The 27,798-nt window shown below is 41.5% G+C and overlaps 1 protein-coding gene across 6 annotated transcripts in view; it reads right to left on the bottom strand.

Moving 5' to 3' along the window:
* The window catches only part of ENAH (ENAH actin regulator), a 90,713-nt gene extending 63,534 nt beyond the window's left edge, over positions 1 to 27,179 (bottom strand). For all 6 annotated transcript variants that reach the window (XM_082276966.1, XM_082276965.1, XM_082276964.1 and 3 more), the window contains exon 1: positions 26,829 to 27,179. In XM_082276966.1, coding sequence (XP_082133092.1) covers positions 26,829 to 26,833 — 5 coding nt within the window. In that variant the 5' untranslated portion in view covers positions 26,834 to 27,179. The remainder of the gene's footprint in view (positions 1 to 26,828) is intronic.
* Between the last annotated feature and the right edge of the window lie 619 nt (positions 27,180 to 27,798).

The following is a 27,798-nucleotide window of genomic DNA, read 5'->3' on the forward strand; positions in this document are numbered from 1 at the left end:
ACAACGTAAAATCTAAAGCATAAGAAAAAATAACTCCAATTAGCTTTCTACAAGCAGGAGCACAAAGTAGCACACTTTGGACTACAGCAGCCATACAAATTTGGAAAACACTTGGCAAGGCAGAAGTGTGTCAAAAAAAGACACGGGAGTTACAAGGTTACAAAATAAAAGAGCAAACCACTCAACACAGAGGAGAGAAAAAACTGGGGATGTACTAAAAACATCCTCCATAAACAAGAATAACAGGAAAATTCCCCTAACAGTAACAGCAGTGAAATACTAGAACAGACTATGTAGAAATATTGAGAAATCTCACGGAAGATTCTGAAAAAGTTATACATGTCAAGATAAGTTTACTGGACTCCTTATTCTCAAGTTGCTATTTCTGGAGCATCCCTGTGCACAGGCAGCCCTTGACTTCACAGCCAGCAGAGCACACTCGCAGGCAGAAGGTGCCAGCAGCCCTTTCTGACACTGCTGCAGGGAGTGACAGACCCCCATCACATGAAACTCCCCCAGCAGTGATGCAATTCCTCCCCTCAGCAGCCTTGGGTCACAAGCATCCATCACAGGTGAACCCTGTCACAGCAGAGACCAGCACTGGCTCTGTGCAGAACAAGGTCAAGATCCAGCAGCAGAGTTACAAAATGTATTGCAGCACTTAGGTGCTGGTTTTATCGCTCACAGAGCAGCAGGAGGCTGTCTCAGAAGGTGCAGAGTAAGAATCAATCAGCCAAATGAATCCGGCTCAGATATACCCAGACCATGGCTCCGCTCCCATGTCTGAGAAACACCCCAGGAGCATGCATAACTTTATTAGGATCTGAAGCTACAGCTCAACTAATTTGCAATTACAGCACCAGCTGGTGGCCCAAAGCACCGTGCTGCGTCATTTGAGCCTCTCAATATCTGTGGCAGTAAAAAAACCCCGATGCCTACAGTATCCCAACTTCCTTTAACATTCTAGAGACCAAGTTACAAATAGGGAATCAGCTGAGCAAGGATCTAAACACTCACTTATGATAGTTTAGGAAATGGGAAGTCTTCCCTGAATTCAGAATATCTCATCAACATAAGTGAGACACAGCTCAGCAGTATTCTTACTGTTTTTTCTCACACTTCTCCAAGTGATTTGTATTTTGACTTATCTGGCCAGGATAAACAGTCCCTCAAATGCAGCAGTGTCTAGAAATGATCCTGGTAAATTATGAGCAGGCATCTGATTAATTCAGAGTCCCAAGACAAGAGATTACAGAACAAGCTCTTCATGGTTAGAGCAGAACATTCTGCCTCCTTACACATGTGACTTCCACAAGATACACCAAAGACTTTCAGGTTGCTGATGAAGGAACAAACAACCCCTTCCCACCACAAAAGAGGGCAGTACTTGCATAATAATGATAATAATGAATAATAACTCAGTGTTTCCCATACACTGGCAGAGACACTAAATTGTCTGTTTTCAAGCTCAAAAAGCAGCATTTGTCCTAAATATTTCAGACAAGGTATAAGAGACGAATATTCCAAGTTTCAAATATTACACATGGCGGCACAGGCAGAGATAACTTTCTGGGCAGGGGGGAAGAAATTCTTCCTTTACTGTCATAGGAGGCATTTACTATTCTGAGAACCAGAAATCTGGTCCTCATAAATGATGAGAGACTCTGAAAAGTAAAGTTGAATAATCAACATCAAGTGTTATCTGTTTTTATCATTCCTGGAACCCATTAGCCTTTAGCAATAACTTTCCTTAAAATGAAACAAAATGAAACCAATGAATCCCTAAATGAAATCAAATTAATCCCTAAACAGTCTAGAAACAGACTCATAGTTGCAGTTCCCAACAATTTTTAATAAAGTTAAATCATAATTTTGTTTTTAGTATTATTCTATTTTAGTTTCAGTGGTTTCAATTATTTAAGTGCCTGGTGAAACTCATTCCACTGTGGTTACTCAAATGGTATTTGTTCCAGTATATAAGAATATGCAATTTTTTTGGTCAAACAGCCTGGATCTTCATCTGCTTCTTTTAAAAATTCTGAATTACAGATGGTTTCAAGAAAGTTCCGAGCATGTACAGCTTCTCTTCATATACTGAGCCCTGTCAACTTTGCTATCTGGAGCATCCCTCTTACGAGGAAAGGCTGAGGGAGCTGGGCGTGCTCAGCCTCCAGAAGAGACAACAGAGAGGGAACCCCATCAGTGTCTGTCAGTCTCTGCAGGGAGGGGATCAGAGGATGGAGCCAGGCTCTGCTCAGTAGTGCCAAGCAATAGGACAAGGGGGAAGGGGCAGAAACTGATGCACAGCAAGTTCCACCTGAATACAAGGAAAAACTTTTCCTGTGCAGTGACCAAGCACTGGAAGAGGTTGCCCAGAGAGGTTGGGAAGTCTCCATCACTGGGGACATACAAGAACCATCTGGACACAATCCTGTGCCATGTGCTCTGGGATGACTCTGCCTGAGCAGGGAGGTCAGACCAGATGACCCACTGTGGTCCCTTCCACCCTGACCCATGCTGTGAAAACATTCTGTTGCACCCAAGTTGCTCTAGAAACCCAAGGGTGTCAGGCACCACAAACATCTGCAAGTGCCTGGTAATTCCAACTATGGCAATTTGTGTCTGTTCACCACCTCCAGACATGCATTAGCTTCTCAGATGCTGCAGTCCACATTTAAGCCTAATTTAACATCAGTTATCAACCACTTCAGATGTTTATCCTCCAGCTGCTACCACTTCTGCCAGAGCATTAAGTGACAACAAATACCCAAGCTGTCAATCTTACCAATGTCCCTGAGAAACCTGGTATCAGCTGTCTTGTGTAATTCTAGTGTCTGGATAAATTCTAACACCTTGGGACAACTCTGAAAATTAGATTCAAACAACTGACCACTGAAGGCTGAACACCTATTAAATCACTCTTCTTTTAAAAAGAGCTTGAGAATTTTGGGCCTGTGCTATTTGGAGTTGGTTCTGAAATCAGCTTTTGCTCTCCAGAGGTCCAGCCCCTGTGAGTGGTCTTTCATGCCAGGTACATAAATATGTATAAAGGATGAAGAGGAGATATCGAACCTTCTCTTTTGCTTTTTGTAACAGGATGGTCTGAATCTGTCTGCAAAAAAAACCAGAGAGGAAAATCGTGTAGGAAAGTTTGCATGGATTTCTCCGTGCTAGAATTAGGTCGGTGCTATCCATGCTCCCCTTTCATATACAAAGTGACATTTTTAGAAATACTGGCTAATGGAAGCTTAGAGTTAAAACTTGCACATATCAGCAAATTTATATTTTTGAAAGTTTTGACTTCAGCATATATGCTCTCGCATATGCATATGCTATGGAGAGGTTACATTTTTAACAAACTGAATGAAAAAAAAAACCTGTCAGACGGTACACAAGGTCTGTTTGCAGAATGACTGTACAAATTCCTGCTCTGTGCATGCCATTTGACTCAAAGTGCAATCCCAAAGACAACAGGTCCCTGTTTTTCACATACCAATTGTTGGCTTGAATCAGTGAATTCATTGTCTGAGTCTGCATGACCATAGCTGTAATGTAATTTAAATAAAGTTCTCATTCCCCAAACTTTTGAAAGTACCTCAAATACTTTCTGGTATCATAACATCACTTATTATTCTAAAGCAGTCTCCTGACTTGAAAACTGTATAACTTTGGAAGGAAACAGAAACCACCCTACAAAGCCCCACATGCTTGATTCTGAGGCTGTTTAAAAGAGCTTTCCATCAAGTCCCACACCTTAGAGACCTGCACTCAGTTTCTGAAGCTTCTTTAGGACCAGAAGCCAAAGCACTGACTTCTCCCACATTTCAGGTGGTGCCTGCTGAAAGAGTGGCTTATTGCAGAACCTGCTGGGGCCTCTCCCAGCAGCCAGGTAAGCACTAGGGTGTGGCACAGCACCTGGGACAAAAAGTCCCCTCCAGATCCTTCTCCAGTTGATAACAAGCCTGTTGGATGCTTACAAAGGAGAATACACCAGCCCTTCCTCTGAAGGGAAAGCTGTAACATTAAATTAATACATCCTGTAGTATTGGTACTATATTCTAGGTTTAGTTTACTTGATGCAGCCTAGATTTAACTCACACAAAATCTCTATGCTTACATTTAACTAACAATCCCATCCCATCATTTCAATTTTCATTGAAAAAAAACCCCTTTCTTCTTGCTTAACACTTTTTGTTCAGTTTCTTTGCTGCACACAGTGTAGAATCCCAACAGCCAAAAATGCTGCTCTTTGCAAAATTTATGCTGCAACGACAGCCAGAATCATGTCTGCCCTTCATCAATATTCAATTTTGGGTACTCCAGTGATAAAACTTAAACCAAGTGATTCAGTTATAATAGCAAGTGCCCATAGACAGCATTTCATTATCAATTTGCTGTCACTACAATCTGAGTAGGAATCTAAATTTATTGCAGGATTTTTGGATTTTAATCTAGGTTATGATATTACCCACCTATAAAAGCAATTAGGATAAAAAAATATTCATTTATTAAAAGACCCCAAACAAACACTGAACACCTTTTCAGTCAGAGTTCCATTTCCCAGGACAAAAAAAAAAAAAACAACAACCCAAAGCTTGTGAAAATAAGTAATGTTTATAACATCTAAGTACACTGATTTTTGCAGCTCGCCATCAGCAACAATACTGCAGAGAAACAAAATAGTTATATACAAAGTTGGGCCCCTTAATTGGATCAGAGAGGTATGAATTAAGTTCACAATTGCTTTTGAAGGAAACACAAGGCAGAGGTTTTCTGTATTAAAAGAGTTATCCACCTTAAAATGGGAGCTCTGTGTAAGTTATTTGTAAAGGCATCTTACTGTGGTCAGCAAATATCCTCACCAGGTGCTATGCCTATGTAATTCTAACATAGAAGACAAGTAAGGCCTTTCCTGGATCATTCACTGTTCTGTTTTACAATCCAAAATAACCTAATTTGGCCTAAATTTAAATTACATAACCTCTGCTCCTTTCAATGGGAGCTTTACAACCGTAAATAAAGACAGCTTTTGGTCCTGACATGGAAATATAATTGAATTTTGAACTAACTAGAACACAACCACATTTTCTTATACACAGCCACAATCTCTCTTTACAGCGAGCATCTGTCAGGCAAAAAACCCAAAGAATTCTGCTGTAACTAACTGTACCTTCTGAGTGTACTCTACCTGTGAATTTTTTGAAACAGCATTTCAGATTCCCCAGAACAAATCAGGAACTCATCAGTTTCTTGCCTGTACTTCAACATCAGACTGTTAACCTCTTCAATATCCAAAGCCCACAAAATTTCTACCTTTCATCACTGAAGAATTACTGCTGCTCCTGTTCATTGCAAGTGAGGATATAAGAGAAATCATGCCTAGAACCCTCATTAGTGTCAGATAAAGACTTAAAACCCCCAGAAATGCTAGGAGAAAATTCCTAGAGTAATCCTAACATTCACGATACACAGACTGTGCCAATCCACGACTATAAGCAGCAAGAATGCAATGGCCAGCACACAACCTAAAGAGGAACAAATTCAAGTGTTTCCCTTGGCTTTAACCATATTATAGATGTTGGGGTTTTTTTAGTCAGTATATCTCTTACACTAAAAAACTCAAGTGTGAAGTAAAACACTTCTATCAGAGTCACAGTATATAGAGTGCTGCCACCATAACTATCTTCTGAGGTCACCATGCTTCAGTTTTACAACTCTCATATCAAGGAGATAAAGAAAAGGCAGGTTAAAGAGCCAACCAATACTACTATATCATAAAAATCTACTGACTTTTCTCCTGACATACAAGGGTTCTGTGAATTTAAAGTTTAAGGCCTTAGTACTCACATTCCTACATTACAGGTTCTAAGCTTGCAAATTTAATATTCCTCTGTGTCACAGGATTTCTGTTCAGTTTTCTGTGCTTTGGTCTAAACACAGCTACCTAGGGATAGCTAAAAACAAGGGGGAAGGGAAAGGAAAAACAAGCAAAACTGACCTGTAATCTGAGTAATGAACCAGGTGCAGCAGCAGGACAGTGACCTGACACAAGAGTGGCAAGGAATAGCTGCAGGAAAGCCCTGATCTTGCACAGGCTAAATCACACACAGGAGCTGTGCAAGTTTCAAGCTCTTCCCTCCAGCCATAAAAATTACGCAACATGTACTGCCTCTGTGCTAGACACACAAAGAACACTTTTATAGAAATGGTGCCATAAAAATATTACAGACTGCTAGAGCAATCACCAAAGTAACCTGTCAAAAACTTGTCAAAATGTTTAGAAAGATCTTCCCTTACTAGTGCAGACCTTTATTTGCAAGAAGGAATAAATTGGAAGGTGCTGTTTGGATACTCTAAACTCCTTCATCTGCATATCCACTTAATCCACGCTGAGAAAAATTAACAATGCCCTTTTGGTCTTAGGGTAGCACAAGCAACATGATTGCTCCTCCTTTTCATTTCACTTGCAAAGAAATATATTCACTATACTGCATACCATAAACCAGGCAGCTTAACAGAAGCAGAACGCACAATGACGGGCCAAAGCGAAGCGGTTGCAAACCTGAACTTTTGATTTGACTTCGTGTAAATAAATTCCTACCACCCTAAAGGTTAAAAAGTTACATACTAAGATAGTGAATTTCTGGACTTTGTTGCTACAGGAAGTCATGGAGGGAGATAAGATCAGCAAGCTACAAAGGAATTAGAGGAATCCATGGGTAACAGGTTCTTTAAAAATAATAATAAAAGGAATCTATAGGCATGTTCCAAAACACCTCAAAACAGACAATGGAGTCTAGGGTGCTGGCAGAGGGAGAGGAAAAGAGATCCCTAAAGGGCTGCTGGCAATTTCTTCCAAGCAGCTTCTCCTATTGCTACTCTCCAGGACAGTGTATGGGACTACGCTGACCAGTGGTCTGCCCCAGCAGGGCACTTCTCCAATTTTAATGCTACTTTAATATTAAAATCTCTGTAGTTCACACAAGACCTAACTCTTTCCAAAGGCAGGGAATCACAGAACCCTGGTATCTGTCTTGTTTAAATTACACATCCTGTTTTCTTTGTTTTGTTATCAAGGCAGTTAAATCTAAGATAGGAAGCAAAGTCTTTCAGATAAAAAGTCATTTTCTATTGTTTTAAGTAGTCAGAAGGAAGTCCCAGATTAAATAAACAGCCACTCTGCCCAGGGATCACCGCTGGGGAAATGCTGGCAAGCTTTCTTTTTCAATCTGACATTAATTTTAGATGTAACAGCTTTCAAACCTATTTGCATTATTTCATAAGTAATCTACTGCTACGCTACTTTTGATACATTTTTATCTAATATTTCATAACAAACCAATCAACCTATATGCAGTTCCTACAAGCCCTGTTCTCTGGTAACACCAGAAAAGCACTGCTCCATGCCCCTCTAAGAGCAGGCTGTCAGATGTAAGGAATTTAGAAAGCACAATGCAGAGTAAGACTGAATTTGAGACAGCTAAAAGATCTGTGTGCTCTGTGATGAAACTGTGAGGAGATCAATATCCAAATTTTATGCTGAAGAGAAAATAAAAGAAAAAAAAGATGATGGTTTCTTCTGCAACAGGCAGCAGCAAAGCAGCACGTGTATGTGTGCTAGGGAGGCTGGTGTGTTTACAGGCTAGATGTGACAATGTTGCCCTCATTACTATCACACACACAGTGTTTAATCTCTGTGGTAAGGAATTATCCAGGAAAAGCGCTTAGACTTCCAAGAGACACTAAACCCAACAGGAAAGCTGAACACAGTGAACTTCACAGGCTTGCAGAGAGACACTGCCTGCAGTCCTCTGAAGAATTTTAAAGCAATCCCAACCACATAAGTGATGATCTCCCACATCTCAGCTCCCCCACGGCTACTAAAGGATGGGAAGTTTGCCAATCCTATCACCTTTAACTACTCAAGACCGATACAGCAGTGTCTGGCCAGACCTGCTGCAATGTCAAAAGAGAAAAACAACTCCTGCTCTTGCTTCAGCTGGAGAGCTAACAATAGATGCAGTGCATTCCATGGATCAAACAGAGCTGCAAATAATCCTAGCATTTTTTGCCGTGGTCACACGGAGTACACAGGCTGTCACTGAAGTTCTCCCCAAAATGGGGAAATACTGGGGGAAGTCTTGGGGCTTCTGTAGCCTGCAGCCACTTTTAAAAATGGCTTTTTTACACTATTATCTCTGAAGATGAGCAAATAGATTCTAAAGTGGTTTGAGCTGACCAAGCTTTGCCTAAACTGTAGAGCAAGACATTCTATAGCTAGGAAACAAAAACTCTCATTTTTACACAATAACCTGTTTTGCAAACAAGGCATATAAATTTTATTTTTAAATGCAAACTAAATTTAGGATTGATACTTCAGTTGCAGTTTGTCCAGTTAATCCCAATCGCAGAAAAAAAAAAAATCAAAGATCTGTAGAGGAATAAAATGTTTTTTAAATGGTTTTAATTTGCATTAGAATAATAGTTTATTAACTTCAGAATTTTTAACAAAAGAATGGCAAAAAAGCAGATAACCATTTCAGACAAAAATTCTGCTTCTAATTTCTACAAAACTTACAATGAAGTACAATTTTAGCAAGTGCTAGACATCACTCATATCAGCATTTAGTGAAGCTTAGACAAAGCATTGATCAGATAAGCCTTCAAAACAACATTTATTTTGACCAAACATAATTAAATTCCAAAACCTTGAGCTAAGTTATTGGTAAAACACAGAAAACAAGGAGGATGGCTATATGCACTACACAAGCTTGTAAAAAACCACTACCAATCAAGTCCTCGTCACCCTATTCCATTCTTTGGTAGCAACTCCACAACCGCTGGGCTATGAACCCAAGCTACGAAGATGGCCCTGTGGATGTTCTCCTCATCATCCCATGGACAGGTATCTGTAACCCTACAATAATCACCAGGAAAGCATCCTTGGCAGAAAGCTGACAGAAAGCCACTCACTGCCAAATGAGCATTTGTTTCATTAAGAATACCACAGAGAGGTTTAAAACACAAGTATCTATTTCAGGTTTTCACTTGTGCCTTTGCTGGCCCCATTAGTTAAGAGGTGCGGGTGGGAGCAAAGGGCAGCGCTCATTTTTGAAAGGCATGTCATGCTCCTGATAGGAAAAATGGCCACTTACTCCCACCTCTGGATTTTACTTAGAACAGTGAGTTAAGCTCTCTCTGTACATAGAATGTGCTGGATAAAAAGCTTGGGCACTCTCCCCACTCCCATTTCTCTTTTGACCTGTTCTTCTGTACTATCTATGAAGCGTTTTAAGCCAAACAACCAGCATGAAGTTACTCACTTAAGCCTAAAGATACTCAGCAGTGTACAGGAGATGAAAGGAATTCCATGGAAAGACTGTAACTACAAATAGTAGCTTGTTGCAACACAAAAGGAAAGCAAAATGAAAAGGTTCTCACATTTTCAAGCTGTTTTGGAGACACAAGTGGTCATGTTGCCACTTTTTAATAAAAATTCATAGTTTCAAATAGAAGTAAATAATCCATGATTACCAGTTTAAGAGCTTATCCCCCAAGTGAACCAAGTAGCTACACAGAAAATTAGAATTTGATAACACAGTCTAGCAGTATTTCCAACACTTTCAGGCTATTATGAAACACAAGCCATGTACAAAGGAGACAAACCACCTGTCTCTTCTGGAAGTATTTCTGCTAGGTGCAGAAGCCAGGAGTACTGCTAATTACATCTCAGCAAAACTCTCTCACAGTTCAAAGATTCTTCAATCAGATCTATTTTCAAGTAAAACATTTTGTTTTAAAAAATGATTATACTTATTAACTTTATACTGTAGAAGAACATACTGTAAGTCACAAAACACTCTCTAATGCATTAGACTTCCTTGAAGGTATCTAAACTATGCAGATTCCTGTTATGACAATATACCTCATTCTGATAAAAACAAGGAATTTCTGCTGAAAGTCAGAGCAAGTTTAAGATTCAGTACAGAACTCTGCTACAATCCACTGCAGCAAACAACAGCCTGGGCCAGACTGAAAGGATTTTAATCAGGCACCTGCAACACACTGGTACCACAGTAAGGGAATGAAATCTGAAGCATACTGCAGTTGTGTAACTACAGCTAGATAAGTTTATGGTAAAAAGAGGGTTATTCCTGCAAAACCAACCTCCTCCCCTCTTTCAGGCTATCATCAGTAGGCTGTAGCCCAACATCTTACCCCATAAACTGGTCCACCCTGCTTGGATCCCAAGAGGGTAATCCTTCCAAATGCCATCCTTGAGCATTACCAGGGGAGCTCACACCATTCTCTTTACACTTTAGTCTTTTCTCTGCAGTACTATCAGTGATACCAGCAACAGATTGCTCCACACTGCTATTTACAAAGCTCATGTTCTCAACTGTGCAAAAATTTGCAAGCTTCAACCACGACAGATGACTTTTTTTGTATATTTTGTGTCTGCATTTACTACATACCTTTTCCCCATGAGAAAATCCTGAATGTCATAGCTACGAGCCTCAGTTTTCAGGAGACTGCAGTTGTTTGGCTTACACAGAACAGACACAATTCCAAGCTGAGAAACTCAGCAAAATTTTCCACAAAACTACTGTATTTCAGCTGGTGTTCAGAACCTCAGCCCAAGGAGGGATGTCAGTCAGGTTTGCAGAATCCCATGGCCCAGTGTTACATCCAGAGCAGATGTGATGTTTTGAATGGGGAAGGAAGTAGGCTGTCAAGTCATCTATAAAGAACCTATGTTTAACTTCAATCCCAAGAAAAACACCAGCACAATCTATTAGTAAAAACCTGCTAAAAGATAAAAAATGCATCTTCAATGCCACTTATGAACTAATGATGTCAAATAAGTTTAATTTCCTCCAGTTCTTCTGGAGTCCTACACTAATTACCATAGAGGGCAGATGCTGTCGTATGACTTTGTTCTTGTCAGCATTCACAGGGCATTTTTGTAAGAGATGTATACACAAAATTACTGTAAGGAGAGCAGAAAGGAGTTTTGAAAACCTTATTCAGACACCAGATGCTACACTCAGAGAAAATATATCAAGTGCAGCTTTGCAATGCCTGTGCTGCAGCAGAACCATAAAGAGATGGAAGAGTATGCTTGCTATCAGAGAGGACAGGAGCCCAGAAGAAGATGCAAACAGGGTAAGAATTCTGAATAATACTGGCATACTGGAAGAGTGACTGAAAAAACAAATTCAGGTCTACATTTAGATACATTCCAGTGAACAGATGCAAATCAGTACATGACAGACTGGACAACAATCAGCCTTAGCTTCCAAATGAGGTGGACCAAGTAGAGAGTAACAACTGGCAGGAGATCTTAAAAACAGACCACAATGAGAATCAATGAAATTGGTGAGCTTAATCTTGAAAAGACTCTGGAGAAACACAAAACCTCATATACACTAGAGGTAGCTTCAGAGAGAATAAGTTGTTCTGTACTGTCTACGTTCAGTGAGTGTGGAAGCCTTAATATACAGAAGAAAGATTTAAATAATGTTGAGAGACAAAACTTCTAAAGAGAATTCAGAATGGGAGAAAGTTTCCCAATAGAGGTGATACCATCTGAGACTAAAGATACGTTTAAATGAGGTGCCCAAACTGCAACCTACAGACCAGAGACTGAAGGAAAAATCTGTCTGCCTGGATGGTTTCTGGCATCATTTTTCACTGGAGCCTCCAAAGATTTATGCAGAGAACATGTACAGTTATTTTGAAAAGTTGTTCCTTGCTGCTCAGAGGGTACCACAACACCTCCTTTCTTAATAACCAGGCTTGCATCTGCCATGTAGCCAAAACACATAAAAGTGACCCATTTCATAATTTATTATAGACCAGGTGCATCTCCAGTTATCCAAAAGGAGTCACTGAAGTGGACTGTCCCATTATACAAGCCAGGTGGACATTATCCATCTTTTAGTTGTATGGCAAAGGAGAGATCAACTCAGTCCAACCCAAAGCACCTTCAGAGACAGCCACCTGGTCTAACCTACACACAACACTAGGACAATGAACTAAATGTCCCAGTCCTGTCTTAAAAGCTGATGGATAACTATTGGTGGATCTTAGCTTGGCTGAAGTTAGCAATTCTGATTAAGCACAGTACAAGGAGACCACAGATCCCTGGAGTTAGTGCTCCTCTCTGGCAAGCACACCTTGTTGTAATCACAGTTTCACATTCCTGCATGTGCATGCTCTACTAACAAGACAAGAACCACCAAGAGTTACAGTGATTTTAGGGAGCATATGCAGCTGGCCATCTAGCTGTTCCAAATCTATGTGTCTTTCAAATAGCATGGCACACTGTGTTTGGCCTATTATTTTAATTTTTAAAGAACATGAAAAATTACACTGTGTTCCGGTTAAAAAAAATAAACTTCAAAGCTAAAAAAAGTACATGAGTTAAGAACACCTCAAAGTTCTGGTTGCTTATATATGAAGGAAGGAGTGACTTGCAGTTGTAAAACCATTAAAAAGTCTTAGTTACATACTTACTCCTCTCACCCCTCCCACCTTTTTTCTCAGACTTCCTCTGACTTTGGATAGATGAACTGAGGAGTAAACGAACAGCTAGTAGGTTTCTTCATTATTCAATGTGTAGTGACGTTTTTTGCACATTAATCAAAACTTGTTCTGAATACCAAATTCAGAAGTTATTCACAGTTTAAGCACAGTGTCATAAAATACAGCATTTGAGAGCTTCAAACTTGAACACAGCTTCTTTTTAAGAAATTAGCAAAAGCTGGAAATTAAAGGAGAAACACACTGGAAGCTGTTTTCTCCATGGGAGAGCTGAAGCACAACAGCTGGTGCACCCAGTCTTCTGATGTTGCTCATTTAATCCAAGATGATCTAGGGGCCTTTGTCTTCAGTGGCCATCTAAGATTCTCTCTGCTTTGAAGGACTAAGGTAGATGATGAATAATTTAATGTTTTGACAGATCAGGCCCACAGTCTTAAGTTAGTCAGTAAGAAAACAAGCCAGGACACAGCTAATGAACACCCCTGACAACTCTCAACCAGCACCAAAGGACAGAAATTCTTTGAAAAACACAAAGCAGTCAGTGCTTGCAGAAAACACTGAGTCCGTATCTTCAATTCCCTATCTCACTCATTAGAGACTTTCCAACCTCTGCAACAGATAAAGACAAACTAAACAAAAAAACCAAAAAACAACAACAAAAAAACACAACCCACACCCAAACAAAAAAAAACAAAAAAAAGCAGGCTTCAAATCACAACCTATTTCTTTCTGCAATCCAGAATCCAGGTTCTGTTGTAGGGGAGGAAAAAACAGCATATAATCATTCACATGCTCCAACCTCCTTTTTGAGATAATTCTGCATCTGATGTATGCATCCAGGTACTAATTAAGGACCAAGAGCTAGCAGGCTGGTGTCACTGGCCACACATACATAAACCATGTATTGATTTCTTTTCAACAGCCAAACAGAACTTTGGACTACTGGTAACAAACCTACAAGATTTGCCCCAACTTAATTTCAGTTTGGGAGGAAAGATGATGGATATGAAAAGCTGACTGTTTTGTCATAGCCCTATTTATAGCAGTATAGCACCAGAACTTAACTTTTAAATGCTCTTTGTGCTACAACCAGAGTGTTTCTAGAACATCTACTTTCTACTTTGAGTTCCTTTAAGATTTACCTAAGCAGCCTACCAGCAGACTACTTAAAACTTACAGCTCAAATATCCCAGTTTCCTGGGTATATTCTAGAACTTCTCCATCTACACACTAAAATAAGTTTATTTCATTAAAGTTACAGATAAAAATGTTATCTTCACAATTGAATTACATTCTTCCCCCTTTCTCAGAAGTGGAGACATTTTTACAAATTCCTACTGTTTCCTGTGCCAAAAGATAGAATTAAAACAAGTTATCTTAGTACTGAAAGTCACAAGCAATTTTCTCATTCTTGCCAAACAGTTGTGCAACAGAAGCAGAGATCCCTCCTCCCAAAACAGAAAGCAAAAAGCCCCCAAGCATCCCCATCCCTGTATTTAAATCATTTCTGTGACAGAGCTCAGGTTTGATCTCACCAAATGCCATAAGAATTTTTTAGGTTGCATCAAGTTCTCTTTGTGTACACAGAGAAACGTTTTTCATTGGGCCTGCTTGAGAACAGGCACACAACTCTCTGGCACTGAGGTCTGAATTAAGCATCAGACTATGAGAAAGGCATTTGTATTACTAAAGGCTGCTTGCTCAATGATGCTTTATAGATTAGAGACACCCCCTTGGCAAAACAAGCAAGAGAAAAGTACTGAGAGGTGTTTTGAATCTTTTCCTAGCTTTACTTTGACTCTTCCTTTTGGTTTCTGCTTTATAAAGAAGCCACACATAAGTACATTTACTACAGTATTAAAAAAAAACCAGCTACTTTCAAATCTGCTTCAGATTTTAAGATACATTAGAGAGTTCTAAGAGCAGGAAAGTGACCGTATTTGACCTGCTAATCTATGCATCTACCTTAATTTCAGCTTAGATCTTGTGAATTGTCTTTCAAAACCCAGAAGAAGATTCAGAAGACTGACTTAAATAAGATGATTACACAGTATAACCATCATGCCACCTAAGACAAATGCATACGTTACAAAAGCACAGTATTACAAATCCTCAGCTTTCCAGTTTCTGCATTTCAGACATCTGTATTGCAGGACAGACTTTGAAGCAAAGATCAAATTAACATCCTTCTAGATTTCAAATATTACTTTTGCCTTGTTTTCCACTATGGAAGACTAACTAGATTATAAAATAATGCCTTACCAGATGTTGTCATTTGTCCATTACTTAATTACTGGTTCCAGAGCCACAGAGGGTAATTTTCCCAAACATGCTCTAAACATTTATTCCAGAATCCATCGAGAGCAAATGTACAGAGTTTAGATGCTGAGGCTGCTTGGGTTTAGCACTGGGGGGAATGAGGAGGTAGGCAGAGGAGGTATGAAGGTATTCAAATATTAAAGTTAAATCTAATCATTAAAAATTAACTGGATCTTTTGGTTTAAAGATTCATATAGTGCCATCTGCATTAACTTTCTCTGCACCACATATAAAGGTTTTCACAATTCACAGCCTAATATTTTTCCCATATAACACATTTCTCCCTTTTGAAGTGTTAACATGTTGCTTGGCAATGCCATCCCACCTCGGGGAAGATAACCACCACCCCTTTTTGTCTGGTTGGAAGCCTGATTGTGTTGCACAGGTGTCCCATCCATCCGAAAACAAAGAAAGGCTCTGCAAGTGCACTGACGTCACCGCAGCTACAGCAAGCCCCAGAATAGCAGCTCAAATACATACTTCATACTCCAGTCCTACAGGAAGCCAGAACCATACCCTCCTGCTAAAGTATAAAATGAACGGGCAGAGATATGTGCCGGGAATACCAATTTAATATATCCTGTACTAAGTGACATTCTGTTTGTTGCATAGCAACAGGAATCTACTGCAGAAAAACAATATGGAACTTTTTTTTTTTTTGACTTGCCAAGCTACAATTAACCCCAGTCTTCCTGAGAAACAGAACATCCACAGCACAAACATTACCTTTGTCACCAGTCCACCAAAGATGCTATCTCCAGCATTTACTCTCTTCTACATTAAAATGATTCTGTGCATTTAATAAATGGTTGGAGAGTATGGTGCTGCCAAGAGAAAATTCCCTGCTGCAGTGCATATGGCCAGCAACATTTTAACTCTATAGTAATGACCAAGAAAAAGTTCTTAGATACACAAAACTTCAATTTTTTAGCATGAAATGCTTTTTTCATTTTACAATATTTCTGTCACACTATGTAAGAAAATTAAGGCACTCAAATTCTGAAAGAAAAGCCTATGGCTTTATTTCTAAATGGTTTTGCTTTGTTTTGTTTGGGGGATTGGTTTTGTCTTAAAAAGTATTAAAAATTAGCACCTACCCAAACTGCTTTGAATTTAAAATCAGTTTATCTTCAGATTTCATAATGATGTATGTACACCTAAACTCTGTGCTTCTTCATGGGAAAGTTTTTTTGTAACACAGTATGAATTGCATAAGATTCCTGTTCCCAAAAGCAAAGAAAATGACAAACACTCAGGTGGTTGGGAAATTGATACTTCATAAATTATATAAAAATATGCACCAGCAAATTGGAGAGAATCTTCTCTCGGGTTTTTGTTTCTTTGTTGTTTCTTTTTTAAACACCCTTCCCATTCCCAGACAAGACCAGGGTAAGCTCCCTGAGAGTTACAACCAAAACACCTGATGGACTGGGCTTTGGGGTGAGTCTACTCCATATACCCACCCCAAGTACACACATACTCGAGGACAGGGAGGTTAGGCCAATTCAGGAGGAGAAAACATGAGATTTCAAATACATGGATACAAATCTGTTGAATGCTGAGACTGCTACTACACAAATCACCAAACCTGCAAGCATTCCTCACAGTTACATGAACAGTCTTTGTATCAAGGTTTTCTTTTTGTTGTTGGGGCAGAGAATGGTGCAAGAGGAGAGGTTGCCTGCTTTACATCCATCTGTCCTAAGAAAAGGAGACATGTAAATTCAAGGCAAGATATCCAGGATACTCAGATTTGGCTTAGCAGTGCACTCCTCTATCCTGTGATGAGTGAGTAACTGGGGATTTCAACAGGGCAAAAATAAAATCCTACTATTAAGTATTACTAAGCATTAGTCACATCTAAAGATGCAACCCTTGCAGTGCAATCCACTTCTATCTGCATCTTACAGATTTACTATACAAAAGTCACACTAATGACCAAGACCAGGTCTTCACAACAATAACACAGATGGGCTCTTTAAAAAAGGCGTTCCAAGCATCCTTTTCCCCCAGCAATTTAGTGGTTTCCAGAAGTCAGATGCTTCAAAGGAAAATTTATCTCCATGCTTTACATGGAAACAGTAACATTTGAAAATGTTACCTATTTTCACAGGTTTACTTTCTGACATTGCTCTCTGCAGTGAAATCTCCACTTCCTTTATGCAGACATCATCTTTGCAGAGCAATACAAAAACAAATAGTGATTTAAATAGATCCTACATCTGCTAACCTGTTTTCAAGCACCCAATTCCTTCATCTTTGAAATAAGAATTACACCAAATATTGCTGTTACATCAGACATCAAAACTATGAGCTACCTGTAAAAAAATAAACCACACAGTAACATTTACCTGTATCTGCCTGTGACAATTCACACAGTACAAAATCTCCACATGGTGTCTCTAAAGAACTGAGCAATTTTCTGAGGAACTCAGCCCTCAGATGTATGAAATTGTCTGTGTCCTGTTCCCCACCACTGCAGCAGGTGATCTAATAAAAGATATTCCCTCTCCTTATAAAACTTTTGTCATGTTTATAACCTTAGAGTAACACAGCTACAGCAACAGTATTCATAACCTTCAAGGCAACCTTTGTGTTTGTCTTATTGCCATCCATTTGTGGGTTTAGCTATTGTTGGAAACAGTCACAACTACAGGAATGTAGAACTGTTCTATCAGTGAATAAGAAAGGTACACAAAATAAAAGGAATATCCTTTTGTTTTAAAGTCATCTTTACAGTATGCCAAAGAAGAAGCCTGAAGCCACCCTATTGCTCCAAATTTATGAACAAACTACTCAAAGGTACTGCCAAAACACAAAATCAAGTTCCTGAGCCCAGTCCAGATTTCTTCACCTCACAACCTAGATGCAAGGTCAGATGTGAAGTGCAGCAGTAATCGTTCTGAGGATAATTCATACATGATGCAGTTAACACAGCTGATCACCAAACTAAAGCCTACTGGACTCATCACACCACACTGTGGAAGCCAGAAAAATGGTACCACCTCAATCCTTGCCATTGCAGCATGAGATCTTTAAAATGCAAAATCTATTTGATGGACTTCTTTTATGTGTTTAGTGCTGTGGTCTTCTTCCTCAATCTCAAGTAAAAATTTTCGTCCAAAAGCCACTACTGCATTTCTACTCACTAGCTAAAAACCCAAGGAAACCACTGAAATGGTACAAAACCTCATTCTCAATTACTCTCCAAAACACGTAACACTAAAGAAGCAGCTGAAGTACTGGATTCAAATTATGATTAAGTTCAAACACCACTCAAGTGCCCTAATCATGCATCTCCTCATCCTTCTACTCATGATTAGACACAGGTTCCCTGCTAGTTTTCCAAAATGGACCTCTCTCCTCAGCCTTCTCTTGGTCAGAACACTGAAGCAGGTAGGTCTCTCATGCCTTCCCTCACCCCTCAAACAGCAGGCTCTGACCAAGGGAAAAACACTGACTACTAGAGACAGAACTACAGTCTCCAGACTCAGTTTCAGACCAGATGGTTCATATCTGACTAGGAAGGCAGTCCCGTGTTCCAAATATCTTTACTTCATATACATACATCAGACACTTTCTGCACCATCCTCCTGTTCCACTCACACTAACGTGATTCAACTAAGTAGATTGGTGTATGACAATAAATTAAAATATGATAGCTGCTTCTAGAGTTCTGACTATATCCAGGAATTTCTATCAAAGCAGAAGTATTCTGAACTAGGAAAAAAGTACCTCTAAACATAATTTTTTTTAAAAAAAGTCAATATTTCTGCTAGAGTAGTACATAACCAAAACCAAACCATACCTGTTCTTAAGGAGCATGTTCAGTGATTAGACTTACATATGCAAATGCTAAACTTCAACACCAATCATTTTCCTAATGCTGTCATTCACTATTTTGATTCATTATCTCTGCCAAAATTGGGCTCATTTGGATTAGGTTTCACTGTTTTGTCAGTCTGGCCACACCATCTATTTCAGACAATAGGTAACTATGTTTATGCTGTAGCTGTAAAGACCATTTACTGTCATCCACAGTAGCCAACTGAGATTTCTAAAAATGGGCTTTGCAAATGCATTCAAGAACACAGTACAAGTTTTCTAGGAAAGCTTCACTGTGTACAGTTTTAAATACTAATCCAACAAGTATTTTTTTTGTTTTAATGTTTTATTAAACTTAGACTGGGTATTCTTAAAGAAGAGCCAGCATTGTTTAATGGACTAAGGTTTGCCAAAAGGATCATACACTTTCCTTGAATTATCAACAAGAGTTCCACACAGGAAATATAATAAAAGGTGTACACATCACTATGCACTGTTTATAGAAGACTCCAAGCTTTTAAAAGAAAGCAAAGTGGAATGAGATTTTTATAGAACAGGAAAATACAGGGAGAAAACAAGTTTTCAAAATGAGTAGCAGTGCATAGTGTTCACTGTAATGCATTATTGACATGAACAACGTACACTAGCTAGAAAAGGAAAATTCTTACTTGCCTGGAGCTTGAAGCTTGGAACCTGAAAAAAGCCACATATTCAGTGAAAGTTATTTGAAGAACTAGTGATTTTAGGCAGCAATACTACCAGGTTCAATGCCCAGATTTACTCAGAGCATATGCTAAAGTCACATTTGCAAAGCCAACCAGAAAGCTGAATGGAACCTAAAACTACCAACCACCTCTTTCCACCAATGCCAGTAAAATACCACTAAATGCAGCAGCATTCAAAGTTTTGTTGGAAATACATGAACTCTAACAGAATCTTAAATCATCTTTCCATTTAGTACTTCTATTTTCAATCCCATACGATAGGAAAAAAAATGCAACTTCAGTGGAAGTCTCCACAAAATATAAACTTCTAGCAGACATGACCACATATGAAGACATACTGGTCTATGCAACTGAAATAGAAAAGCATTTACCAGGAGCCAAACGGGACCACAATCAAACACTACCTTAACTGCATGCCCTTCAAAGCATTTCAGTTTAAAAGCTGGTATCACTGTGTGGTAACCTGCAATAAACTGACAGCAGTCAGTGGCCTAAAAAAACTTTTAAGCATTAAACTACAATTTAGGAAATTGCTTTAAGGACATACACAGAAATTTATTTCCTCTAAAAAGAAAATTTAAATATTTCTTTACTTGCTATAAAACTGCAACTAATGCACAATACAGGTTTTAGCTATACCAATGATTACTCCTGTTTTACTATTCTGCTGAATCCCAGGTTTTAAAACTTCTTCTGTTTTGAACTAGGTGGCAAGTACACCAGAGCAAACAACAACCCCGCCTCACCTTCTGTCAGGAATTTGCAGTAAGTATAGACTACCTTTTAATCCAGTTCAGGAAACAGAAATTTCAAATTTGTGAAGAAAAGACAATGCAAGAACAATTTCAAACAAAACCCTCCCAATTGTGTTTGTGCCGCAAACTAGGAGTTTAGAGTTATTTCTGGCAGCACACCAGGCCAGCAAAGTAGCATTTTTGTATCACTCTCTGGAGTGCAATCAGTTTCCATTTCTTTCTCCCATACTTCACCTGGTGTCAGCACCTTTCTTTACCATAATTTAAAAAAACAAAAAAGAAGAAGAAAAAACCCACAACACCAGCCCACACACTTAGCAAAGTAGCAGACCAATTCTGTACTAAACTGAAATAGTTTTTACTATTATTCTTTTATATAAAACAGCTTTGCCTGGAGAATTTTCAATATGTGAAACTAAGAGCAGATTTTTTTTTTTTTGCCTGAATATTGATGATGTTTTCTTTTAACAAGCCTTGCCTAAAGATTACTCACAGAGACAAGAGAGTTGTCCTTCAATTCCTCACATTAACTTGTGCATTGATTCCCAAAACATGTGCTTTTACAAGCAGTTCAGCTGGAAAGACTAATCCGAAGCGGATTGACACATCATCTCACATCCCACTGAACAGTCCCGTTTTCTCCACCAGGCTGTCACCAGCATTTGGGCAGGAGACCCAGAAAGATGTCACATCACCTCCCCAGCAGCAGTTCCATAAGCCTCCCATAAGTGCCTACAGAACCATAACATTAGGAGCAGCACACACCACCACATAACACCATCAAAGGCTGGTAAGCACAACATTCACATTCTTTTCTGGAACATTTTTATCATTAGTCATGAAATAGCTACAGCGAAGGAGACTCGTAATAATACATGATATCAGGGGAGAGGTTTAGCAACTAGGAGAACAATTTATTAGGAGTATTTGAAGTAAAATTCAACATTTTCCTCTACAACCAGTATTGGTACAGAGCATTTTCAAATTAGACTCAGTTAGCTAGATACACGTTTTTATTTCTCATGTTAGAAAATTTGAAAGTTAAAATAAGGTGGTGCAGCTATTTCTAAAAGGGGGAAAAAGTTTCTCTATATTATTCAACCAAAAAAAGCTCCATACAAAACATGTTATTTTCCAGGGGTGTGAGAACCCGTGGGAAGTTAGGGCAGGAGAGGCACAGTAGGGACACAACAGTGACTCCTCACCTGGCAGGTTTAAATACAGGCAGCTACAAAAGCAGCTTCAGTCCCACATTAATCCCAAGGGAGATTCTAACAGCCCAAGAACACAAAGTCGTTTTATTGAATGCCCAAGGACTGGCAGGGAAAGATGGGGTGGGAGAGCGAGGTAGGCATCAACAAATATCACAGCTGAGGCAGTTCAACAAGGCTGATGAGACTTCAGTCTCTGCTACATTTAATTTCAGCTACTACTAGAAGTCAAATTTTTTTGAATCAGACACAAAAAGCACATATCTTCTGCTTTCTCTCACCACTACAGCACTCTTAAAACCTAAACATGCCTGGATGTTTAAAAAGCTGGCACATGTATTTCTCCACTGCTGAGTGGAAGCAGGCATGAACTGTCAAAAGCAATTCTAGATGAAAGGTCAAAGTAAAGAAAGGAATAATATCTGTTTCACAAAATACATTTGCTCTCTCTAGTAATGAAAGCAAATGACTCTATCCAGTGGTTCAATAACCTACTTCTATAACAGTTCCACATGAACTGCCCTGGCATGGCAAGAAGCAGCCCTCATTACAAAGTATTTCCAATCACATGCCTAAGGCAGCACCGAGAGACGTCACTTAGGGCAAAGCATCCGCTGAAACAGGTGCTGGGAGAAAAATGTTTCTGCTTTTTATGGAAGTAGAGAAAAAGGCTTTTACGCTATAGTGGCCCGAAGCAGGATGCCAACTAACTCGCTCTTGTTTTCTGACCTCCAACAGCAAACATGAAACCCTGAATCAGAGTCAAGAAAAAACTTGTACATGCCCTTCCAGAGAGCATTCCTGAATTACACACACTCCCAGACTGTTTCTAATTTTTAGAGGCTGACAACATAATTGCTAAGATGGTCATAAATAGCTTTTTCGAAAAAAATTGTATTCTCATTCCTGCATTCTCCATTCACATGGTGATTTTTAAAAGATTTATACTTTTACTATCAAAATAATTCACCAAACTATCCAGAGGCCTTGCAGGCAAAACAGCTGTCAGATTCCATATCAGGTGGGCAGAAACAGCCTGTCCAAAAATTACTTGCAACTGTCACAAATAAAGTGCAAGCTAAAGACCACACTTCTATCAGACAGATGACTCAGTCCATCTGTTAGTTTACTTAAGAACAAGGAAAGTAACCTGAAATCTTGTATCCACCTGAAAATAAAAACCTGCCCACACCACCAATTTTTCTCTTGAGATACAAGCAATTTTAGGAACTGTATTGCTTGTAGTTATGCATATCCCATCTAATTTAACTGCCTGCTTGCACTTCCAACATTTTGTCAGATATTTCTCAACTAAATTAAGCTTCCTACTTCAAATACACTATTCGGGCAAGTATTAAAACTAAAGGCACAATTCCAAAGCGTTACCTTACATATCCAACAATAACTTAATGCCACCATCAAATTGATGGCTTTGCTGCTGTGTTATTTCACCACCTTAAATAACTGCAGTTATTGCAGTAGACTGAACTGTACTATTGTCATGAATAATGCTCTTGTATACCCACTTTCCTGGAAACCCTAGGAAACGCGTGTGGGTTCCTTCAAGAATTCCTAGTCCTAATGAAGGTACATGTTTTGTTACTGCTGCTGTGGGCTTTCACTCAGTAAACAGTGAGTATGGTATTAGTTTTCTTAGCAGAACACCTAAAATATAACGAATGCTTACCAACCCAGGCACAAAATATGCTGACTTTTAAATAATAACGTGAAGTGCATTCTGTAGCAAAATACTTAAGCAGAAAAGCTGCTGATTATAAGTATACAGAAATTTCAGTGTGGCTTAGAGACCACAAATTTAGCTACCCTTTTAGCTTAAAAACACAAGTGAGAATACGACATGATTTTCTGAAAAGGCAAAATCTATACTAATTTAGCTGCTTCCCCTATCTAAACATGGAATGAAATTCACATATATATGATATGCATAGTAGCCCATCAGAAACAAAAATTATTATACTGGGCTCTTAAAATACTAGAATTTAAAATGTCTTAAAAACACTGTTTCTTTCCCAGTTCTTGGGAACTCGGGTAATGAAACCCGACTAAGCAGTCTGCTTTCTGACCAGCACACTAATGAAAAACAATTCTTTCCCACACAAAGAAATGGATGTAGCAATCCCAAGAGAAGGCCGCAGAGTTTGATTTTTAAAAAGTTGGTATTTTGTAAAGCTCATTTATTTTTATTGGAGTTAACATTCAAAATGAGCCTGACACAAAAAAAAAAAAAAAAATCAAGATAATTCAGTTAACCTTCACTGTAGATTCCCAGCTCTAGCAGCAGAGTTGTGTTTACCAGCTTCCGTAATACAGACTTCAACATATGCTACAATAAAAGTCTGTTCACACACGTTCTTCTTGTACAAATACGATGGGAAGCCATGCTATTACTAGAACAGGGGCACCCAACCCTGCTGTTACCTACATCTTCAACACCTCTTCCCCCCACCACATTGCAGTCAGCTGGTGAATGGAAACCTCACCGAATATGCCTATTCCTGGATACCTATTACAATATAAGTGCTTTCAGGAAACTCTATTAGGGGCAGCACTTAAGTCAGCTAACCAGAGCACAAAGAGAGCAACAGGTGTTCATGGGAATCAGCTGTTTACCTAGGGCAGGAGACACAGATACACACAGCCCTATTCAAGCTGGCTTCTGAACCAAGTAACTTCATACTTAGGCTAGACCATTTAACTGGGATATTTAATATTCAGAGTTTCACTGCAACCTAAAACCCCTAACAGATGTTATTCAAATAGCATATCATTTCAATTTGAATACAAAGCAGACTTCTGCAAGAATTAATTCTTGTGTAGTGTCGGTGTTTGTGTCTTACAGACTCGCTGAATATTTTATCTTTCAAAGATGCTCTTCACAACGATGTTTGGTATTATTTGACAGAAGTAAAACAAGTCTGCTCTTCAGTAACTGACCAGCTAATCACCCAGACAAGATGTGAGAACTTAACACAAAATCATCAGAATTAGTTCAGGCTCATGATGGCTGAAGAATAGCCAAAGCACAGGAAAGAAAGTGAGGGTGCCTTCCCCCCCACCCCAGTTCATCTATTTATTTTTTTATTCTTTGGAGCACCAACTGCATACTTACCTGCCCAACAGCAATGGCAGAATGCAGTTTACTCATTCCACGAGACCATCAGTATTGTGCCAAAAGTATATTTTTATTATTAACTGCTAAGATTTAACACCACCTGCAAACAGAGGAGCTGTATATGAAACGCTGGTCACTTGTCCCATCTACCCTGCCACTCCCCACGCATCACACCTTGCCTTGACCAGTGACTGCACATTAAAAGACATTGCCTGAACAAAATACAGCATGAAGATATTGTTTAAACATGTTTCAGAAATATACCACCAACCATAGCCTAAACAAGTCCAAAGACAGAGCGTGCAGTGAAAGCTTGCCATTGTACTGGAGTTGGACCAATTAAACAAAACTGAGTGAATTTAATAGTGCCTCTATAGAGAGAAAATACTTCTTTAACCACATCATTTTCTTACCCTGTGTAGTTTAATTGGTGCAGCTTGTTTCTTTTTACCAAAGGGTTGGAACCAAGCATTCATGAAGTCAGATTCCTTTGAAACACCCCATAACCACTCATCAGAGAGACCCTTCAAATCACAACTGCATCTCCCTCTTACCAGCTTGATGCTCTGCAGGCACGAGCAGATAGAAAGCTTCAAGACCAGTAATATATTCATTTACCTACCTTTACTCACTGCTGCAAGTCAACTGTTCAATCATCTAAATAAGCAACCTAAGGGTAGGTTCAACCTAGACACTTTCCTGTTGTGCTGGTTAAGAGAAATACTCGTGCTCCCTCCAAGCTGGCACAAGTCCTAGCACACATACAGTTACATCAGTGAACAGTGAGCAGTCCTGCTGCTATAGCTCACTTCACTCAGCATCACCCGCACAATTTAAGCACTTTTTGCCAGCACGAAACCCAAACCTACGCGGGGCTTCCCAAGATATGTATGCCAAGCCTTGCTCGATTAGCAGCATTCATTGTGCTAAAGGCTGTCAAGGTAATTAAAAAGAACACCTCTGCTTAAAGGATCTGTATACGAACTGTAGGTTTTCCAAGTTGTAACTTTTCATTTGCAGGGTATCTGACTTCTACATGAATAACTGAAAATAAATTATCACAAGACAAAACAAAGCTTAAAATAACGTAGGACATAAATACCTACAGTTAACAAAGAAAACTAGAGGGAAATACAGGAACACAATTCTAAACAAACAGCAGGGAGATTGTTCCCATGCTTCCCGCTGCGACGCTACCCTTTCCACTGAAGGTGCACTGAAGAAGGAACCCTCATAGTACAAAAAATTTTATTAGGATTTTCCTGTAATTTACAGGGAATTCTAATGGCTCATCAGTTTCATGCAGCAGAGGAATTTGCCGACTTTGATCACGCAAATCTTGCCGGACCTCTAATCCAAAGGACCTCACGACTTACGGTCGGGTCTTTAGACAAAGAAGGTTCATATCCAACTGCAAGGCAGACAATAACTTCCAGGCGAAAAAAAAAGAAAGGCATGAGTAACTCGTTTCCCCAGCTGTCTGAGTGAGGGGCAGGCCTACAGGGAGCACGGCGTCCCCGAGCAGCCAGACCAGCGCTCGGCCACCGAGCCGCATTTCTCACCGGGTCCTGCACCAATCCAGAAAGGAGATTATGGAAACAGAACAGGCGCTAAAAGCGAGCTGGGGGGAGGATGGCGGGGGAAAGGAGGGGAACGGGCCAGGGAGACAGAAAATCGCCTTCAAATGAATGAGCCGGCGGGGAGCGGGAGTTCCCGGCGGGAAGGCGGCAGGCACCCACCTCCCTCCCCGCCGCCCCCAGCCGCGGCCACCTCTGTGTTTACATCCCAAACCTCCGAACGCGACACTTTCCCGGCTGCCGAGAGGGGGATCCCCCCTCCCTGCTTCCCCCCCGGCGCCTCTTTATTGATTACCGAGGGAAAAGCCCAGCTGCTGCTGCAATGCAACACGCGCCGGGTAAGGCGGAGGGGAAGGGGGGGAAAAAAAAAATCACCACCGGCAGAGAAAGAAAGGAGACGGGCGCCCGGGGCTCACGCCGTGCCCGGCCCGGAGGAGGCGCCGGAGCGCGGCCGCCCCCCGCCCCGGCCCGGGCCCCGCCGCCGCCCCCCGACCGCAACTTCGCCGCCGCCGCGGGGGGACGGGGACGGCGGGGCCGCCCTTCCCCCGCCGCCACTAACAATGGGCCCTTCCCCCACCGCGGGGCTCCCCTCGGCCCGGCCCCCTCCCCCGCCGCCAGCCGATCCCCCCGGCTCCCATTCCCATTCCCGTTCCCGGCTGTGCGCCGTCCGAGCCCGGGGGCGCGGAGCATCGCCCCCCACCCCGCGCCCGCCGCCCGCTCCGGAGCCGTCCGCTCACCTCATGGTGCTGCCCGCGGTCGGGGAGCCGCTCCCGCTGCCTCGCTCGCTGCGCTGTCTCCCCCGCCCAGCTCCGCTGCTCGCCGCGTCCCCGCAGAGCGAGACCCCCGGAGAGCGAGACCCCCGCCCGGCAGCGCCGCCCGCTCCGCCGCTCCCTCCGCCGCCGGGCCGGGCCAGACCACCGCGGGGAGCCGGGGGTGGGAGGGGACGGGAGAGGTGGGGGAAAGGGGCGGGGAGGAGCGAACCACCGCGCGGGAAGGGCGGGGGGAAAGGAGGAGGAGGAGGAGGAGAAGAAGAACGGGCGGGCGGAGCGCGGAGGCGGCCGGAGACACCGGCGCGGCCGCGGGAGCGGCGGCGGGCGGGGGGCGCGGGAGCGGCGGGAGGGAGGAAGGAGGGAGGGAGGGAGGGAGGAAGGGGCGGGCGGCGGAGGCCGCGCCCACCGTCGCGCTGTGCCCGGGCGGCTCTCTGGGGCTCGGCGGCCCCGGCGCGGGGGTGGCGGGGGTGGAGGGACGGGGCGGCCGCAGGTGAGGCGGCGGCTCCTCAGGAGAACCGCCCGCCCGCGGCAGCTCGTTCCCCGGCGGCCCAGGGATCGCCCCGGAGCGGAGGGGCGGGATGGGCTCCCGGGGAGCCGTGTCCCGGGCGGCGGAGCCTGGCCCCTCCCGGGGCGTGAACACTTCCACCGCTCCGCAGATCCTTTCCCACTCAGCCCCACGCTGCTGGGAATCCCACCGGCCGGGAATCCTCGCCCGGTGCAGCGGTGCCGGTGCGGGAGGAACACGCAGTCCCTGAGCCCCCCTGCCCGACAGGCGACACCACTGCGGGCAGTCGCCCCTCCGTGCCCTCGGAAGCCAGTGGCCTAAGCCTTTCTCAGGAATACAGTGATGTTATTTCTGCATCTTTCGGTAGCCCTGTGCCTGTCCTAAATGCAGATTTACGTTCTGCTTTCGGTACCCGCAGCGGACCCAGCACAC

The sequence above is a fragment of the Coloeus monedula genome (assembly GCF_965178545.1).
Source record: "Coloeus monedula genome assembly, chromosome: 2".
Taxonomy (NCBI): domain Eukaryota; kingdom Metazoa; phylum Chordata; class Aves; order Passeriformes; family Corvidae; genus Coloeus; species Coloeus monedula.